The sequence below is a fragment of the Pygoscelis adeliae genome, unplaced genomic scaffold, assembly GCF_000699105.1.
Source record: "Pygoscelis adeliae isolate BGI_AS28 unplaced genomic scaffold, ASM69910v1 Scaffold183, whole genome shotgun sequence".
Lineage (NCBI taxonomy): Eukaryota > Metazoa > Chordata > Aves > Sphenisciformes > Spheniscidae > Pygoscelis > Pygoscelis adeliae.
This window is the reverse complement of record NW_008824536.1, coordinates 62,378-68,181: the sequence shown is the minus strand read 5'-3', so window position 1 is coordinate 68,181 and position 5,804 is coordinate 62,378. Positions and strand designations below refer to the sequence as shown.

Here is a 5,804-nt window from a genome sequence, read left to right as displayed (position 1 = left end):
TGGCGGGCGCCGCCGCGGCGCGCCCGGAGCGCTTCCTCAGGTACAGCGGGGCCGCGGGTTTCCCAGGGGCTGGGGAGCCCCCAAATGCCGGACCGTGTGGGTGTGAGGCGTACGTAGCGCTCCGCGATTTGTGCAGGCCTCGCTGCTCGGGGAGGGAGGCCTCGTGCCCCCGGTGCCGCAGGGCTCTCCTGAAACGCGCTGCTAACAGCGTCGAGACCTGGCTGGGGCTTCTGCCACGGCTGCTGCGGGATCCCATTCCTTTCTTCAGCGTTCGGGAATTAGGAAACGGAGGTTTCTGCTTCAGCCAGAAAGCGTCGGTAGCTCTAGAGAAAAAACTGGGAGAGACTACCCAAATATAAAAGCTGAGGAGTAAGGCAGCGGAGGAAGACAATCACCGTTTTAAAACGTAGGGTCTGTATCTTGCGTGTTTGAGGTGTTTAGTGCTACGCTCTTTACTTCCCCAAAACGTCTGGAGTGCTTAAATATGATCAAGAGATAATAAATGCAACTGTAGAACAGTAGAACGTTCAGTCCAGCTGCTACTTCATACGCAAAGTGTAATGAAGCTGAAAGGCTTAATAGTTATAATGTCTTTATTTCTAGAAATGTTTAGTAGCAGTACTCCAAGAGATGGGTAGAAAGTTAAGCAATAGCAGTAATTGTTGAAAGGTGCTGTTCTGTAGCATGAAAATACCTAAGCAGATATAAAAACAGCTGCAGTGTCACCATGTGACTAACTTAATGGAAGGCATAAAATGAATGAAAGCTAGTAAATTCTGCAAAATAGAAAATAAAAAAAATTAATATTAACTGTTGTGCTTTTTAAAGCTCAATTCTTTTTCTACTCCTAGTGTGCAAGATGGACTGGCTACTGACTTCAGAGCATTAACAAAGACTCTCTATGATTTGAATAAAGCTCTGGGAAGTAATATAGTTCATGGGGGTCCTCTAAAAGAGCTGGTGATAGAAGATTTTGATGAAGAACAGATTTGGCAACAACTAGAGCTCCAGAACAATGCAGTTCTCGATTTCTTCAAGAAATCCATTGCAAGGGATGCCAAGGATGAAGATCTGTGCCTTCTCTCAGACCAGGAAGAGGATGGCTCTGATGCAGAGACCAGCAGCGACAAGGAATTGGAAGACAACATAACGAAAGCAGAAACTGAACAGAAGAATGTTTATACAAAAGATAAAACTAAAGCTAAAGAAAAGCAAAGTAAACTCAGAGAAAGCCTAATGCAGAAATACAGTGATGAGGATTCTGATATTGACTTTGATATCGAAGCACTGGAGCAACAAACTAAAACAGCCAAGGAAACCACATTGAAAAAAATAGGAAGAAAATCTATAGTAGATGACAAGTTTTTCAAGCTGGCTGAGATGGAAGCTTTTTTAGACCAGGCAGAGAAGGAAGACAGAGAGGAGGAGGAAGATATTAATTATTTTGAAGACATCATCTCAGATGATGAGGAAGAAGAGTCTGAAGAAGCTAAAGTCAAAGTAAGAATATCAGTTAATTTTCTGATCTCTCTTTTCCTTTAAATCAAGATCTATTATCCGTTAGAGTGACTATAAATTGTTGAACTCTGAGTAGAAACTACCAAGTTAAATTTGATTAGATGACTAATGACTACTTCTGAAACTTTACTTCAATAATATATTTGACATGAATATCTGGTAACAAAACATCCTAGTGTAGAAGAACATACCGTCCTGCTATTCCAGTCTCTCTTTAGATGGGTCTTGGGTTTTTGTATGAATAAAGGAAGAGGTAGTATGTCATAAGAAATAGGTGACCTTGCAGAATTGCAGAGTAGGTGCAAATGAAAAAGATGTGTTACTCAACATTGACATCTGGCAATTAGAGATCACTAAGGTGACTGATGCAGAGCAAAGGGCTTTGGGGCAACTTCTTTTTCCAGGGACATGGCTTTGTAGCTGATTTAACTTAAGTTGCTAAGTAGTTGTTTCAAAAATAAATCTTTTATTATTTGGTATTACCAGAGATTCTCGCTAGCAAGTAAGAACTATGCCCAGGGTATAAGGGAACGTGTATGCATTCCAACAAGTAATCGGCAAAATCTACCGCTCTTTGACTTCTGTATATGTTGAAAATGTTGGAAATGAGTTTAAGTGGTAGAATATTTTAAATACTTGTAAAAGAGATTAATTTTACTAAGATGCCCTACCACAGATTAATGCTTCAATAAACTGAATTAGTTACACAAGTAGGTTATTCCCCAGGTGCTAAAGACTTTAAAAGACAGGATACCCTTAGACTTCTGTCAGTCTAACAGTTTTGGTTTGTTTTGGTTTGTTTTTTTTTTTTCCTCTACCCTTCTTAGCCAATTAAAAGTTCTAGAGATTTGTCATACAAAGATTTCTTTGATCCAGTCGATGACAAGGATGATTTCATAGCTAATGATGTTGAAGATGATCAGGAAGAGGCAGCAGACAGTGCTACCGAAGAGGAGAATGAAGAAAGCATGTCTGAGTAAGTATATGCATTATTTGCAGTTAAAGTGTCCTTGTAATTTTACACTGAAGTGAAGTAGAAAATAAAGTGTGAATTCCAGGCTGACTTTGGTCATGGTTTGCCATTCTCTGTTATCTGTTGTGTGTTCATGGTTTGCATTGTCACCTTATTTAAAAAATAGTTTGTTTACTTACCTTTTGAGTATTGTTTCTTGATATTTATTTGAATAAATCATTTAACAACTGTAACTTCTTCAGTTTTCGAAAGTTATTTTTAATATATAGAAGTTTCTCTAGTGTCCCCTGCCTTGAGGTTTCAATGAAAGCCTATTGTATTTCTTAACTGTGCGTTAGTTGTAACAGGTAAACATCTAATGGTTGAAGTATCTTCATGTAAAAAAATTATAGAGGCTTTTCAACCTTTATTTTATATTAAATTTTAATGTTACAGGGTCGAGGATATGAATGAAATGATGATGGAGAATATGAGAAGTACAGAAGCCTCTAAAAAAGTTACTTTTAGTTTGCCAGATGACAGTGAAACAGAAGATGTTACTGATATGCAATTAGAGAAGGGCATCGATCCCGGTGAAATAAAGTCGTCTTTTGAGAAGAGACAGGAAAAGGTAATTTTATTTATTTTTTTATTTTGCTAATACTTCGAAACAGTGGCCAATATATGATTTGTTTTGTTTTTTTTAAATGATTGTGTAATTTGTTCAGAGTCTGGCAAATATAAAGAGGCTATTTACAAATTAAGAAAAAAAAAAAGTGGCTTATCTACATCAGATATATATGCAATCATATATTCCCTCATCTTTATGTGAGAAGTTAGAAGTACCTGAAATAACTACTAATTTCTTGCCTTGAGTTTACTTGTGAGCTCTATGTTTTAAACTTCTTAGGAAATTGTGTTTTTCAGATGAGCAAAAAAATAAAAAATTTAGAAGAAGAGTTGTTAGAGGAGAAACCTTGGCAGCTTAAAGGAGAAGTGACTGGACAAAAACGACCTGAAAACAGCCTTTTGGAGGAAACGGTACTTTTTGACCATGCAGTCCGAATGGGTAAGTAGTGAGAGAGGGCTTTCCTGAAAGCGTGTTGCATACGTTTGTTGGGTTTTCCTTCCTTTGACCTTGCTGAAAACACCTGTCACTCAAGAGCAGGGTCATAAAACACTAAGTTAAACTTCTCGGTGCGTTTTTGAGGTTGTGCATTTTCATGGTGGAAACTACAGGAAGCTGTAATCTTCTTTTGTTCATTTTTAACTTAACTGAAAGTTCATTAATGCAGTGGCAGATTTAGTCATTTACAAGCCTTACTTAATATGATTACTCTCTTCAAGATAGAGGAAAACAGTATTTACTTAACTCACCTTCAATTGCTACATTTTTGTTAAGGCTTTACTTTTTTTTCCTGTTGTTTATTCTTCATAGTACAAAAAAGTATTTCTTGCTGGAGAAATATTAATCTTAAAAATTCTTCTTTTTCTCCTCTCAGCACCTGTGATCACAGAAGAAACTACTTTTCAGCTTGAAGATATCATTAAACAGAGAATATTGGATGAGGTTAGTATTATCTTACTTGTTCCTCCCTATTTTGTTCATAGACTTGATTCACTGTGCATGTTCCAAGGATGAGTTTGAAGCTCTTAATATGTTAGGTGTAGAGTTATCTTAATTTCTGCAACTGGTTGTTTTATGCTTTTGCCTTGATGAATGTGTCTTTAGATTTCTAAGGAGCTCTATTTTTACATGCCTGTTATATGCTAGGTTTTGGTGCACTTCCGAAAAATGAGTGTTGGCAGATAAAACTATAAGGAGTTTATTTGGAATATAATGCCAGTCTGTAAACTTTGTCTATGATGTGACTGTAGCACTCTGAACATTCTGAATACTAACCAAAACTAAATTGTTTACTTCATGTTTCTTAAAAGCTCCTGATAAAAGACTAGTTTCCCACAGCTTGATGAGGCTTATTGTTAGTTGAATAAAAAAAATTGGTACGTGTGAGGGGAACTTAAGAAAATTACACATTTGTTATTTGTTACACAATTTTTACTACAATCCACTGAAAATAAGCACACAAGCTAGAGCTGTAAGTCTTTTATTACTTTTTTTTTTCAAATGAAAGTCTGAAACTTAACGAGTTCCTGGGAAGCCACATGCATAAACCAGTTAATGTGTCAGATATGTAATACAGAAAATATTCTAAATAAGCTGTAGCACCTGATACTTGACTGTAGTTGCATTTGGTCATTGATTTATGACTTTCTCAGGCATGGGATGATGTAGTACCAAAAGAAAAACCAAAAGAGGAGGCTTTTGAATACAAGAAACGTGTCACTTTGGATCATGAAAAGAGTAAACTGAGTCTTGCTGAGATCTATGAGCAAGAATACATGAAACTTCACCAGGTAATGTAAGCAACGCCTTTCCTTTCGGTTTGAAGTTCATATCACATAATTTTCTATCTTCATTTGTACACTGCTAACTCTGCTTTCAGCTTTCTGGAAGCACTCCAATCTTTCTCTGACTTCACCAGTGAAATGGCTCTGAATTGTATATTGTGTTGTTATCAGTCTTGCTAAAGTAAAATACCTTTATGAATGGTGTTGCAGTAACATTGCATTATTAATGCAGCAAAAGACTGAAGAGGAAGAAAATCCTGAACACAAAGAAATTCAGGAAATGATGGATTCACTCTTCCTGAAGCTGGATGCGCTTTGTAATTTCCACTTCACACCCAAACCAGTAAGTACCTAAGTTTAATTAAGTTGGAGTTTCTCTCCGCCCCCACCCCCCACCCTCCCCCCTGCAAAACTGGATACTTTAAAATATATTTAGGAAATGGAAAGTGAAGTAAACATTGAGTGTTATTAAGCTTGTTCTTATTTCATATTAAATGCACTAATGCCTCTAAACAAAAACAAATATTTAGTATCTTCAGTTAGCTGTAAGCTGCTGTGAGATGGTGTGCTCAGTCCTGAATATGTTTGCTTATTTCTAGCCTGTGCCAGAAGTTAAAATAGTTTCGAACCTTCCAGCTATAAGTATGGAAGAAGTAGCACCTGTTGCTGTTAGTGATGCTGCTCTCTTAGCACCAGAGGAGATCAAGGTAAGTATAAATTAAAATCATGTAAGGATCTGGAGGGGATCTGTATTGTTGATGGAAGGGTGTACTGCCTGCCAGATCAATGGGAGAATTCTGCCCTTTCCCACCCTGGGTTCCTCCCCTTGTGGACCTTCTTGCCTAGCATTTTAGTGGTGATTGTTGTTGGGGCTTTGCAGGGGGGAGGGGTGCGCTTTTATTTTTTTCTTTTTTTTTTTTTT

The 5,804-nt window shown here is 37.4% G+C and overlaps 2 protein-coding genes across 2 annotated transcripts in view; one reads left to right on the top strand and one right to left on the bottom strand.

Moving 5' to 3' along the window:
- Window positions 1–5,804, bottom strand: part of MCEE (methylmalonyl CoA epimerase) — a 20,156-nt gene that overhangs the window by 10,585 nt on the left and 3,767 nt on the right. The window lies entirely within an intron of this gene.
- MPHOSPH10 (M-phase phosphoprotein 10 (U3 small nucleolar ribonucleoprotein)) overlaps window positions 1–5,804 on the top strand; it is an 8,234-nt gene that overhangs the window by 288 nt on the left and 2,142 nt on the right. Inside the window, exons 2-10 of the mRNA XM_009321597.1 lie at window positions 1–40; window positions 852–1,500; window positions 2,346–2,494; window positions 2,927–3,101; window positions 3,398–3,539; window positions 3,973–4,040; window positions 4,751–4,888; window positions 5,115–5,225; window positions 5,482–5,589. Of these exons, the coding sequence (XP_009319872.1) occupies window positions 1–40; window positions 852–1,500; window positions 2,346–2,494; window positions 2,927–3,101; window positions 3,398–3,539; window positions 3,973–4,040; window positions 4,751–4,888; window positions 5,115–5,225; window positions 5,482–5,589 (1,580 nt within the window). The remainder of the gene's footprint in view (window positions 41–851; window positions 1,501–2,345; window positions 2,495–2,926; window positions 3,102–3,397; window positions 3,540–3,972; window positions 4,041–4,750; window positions 4,889–5,114; window positions 5,226–5,481; window positions 5,590–5,804) is intronic.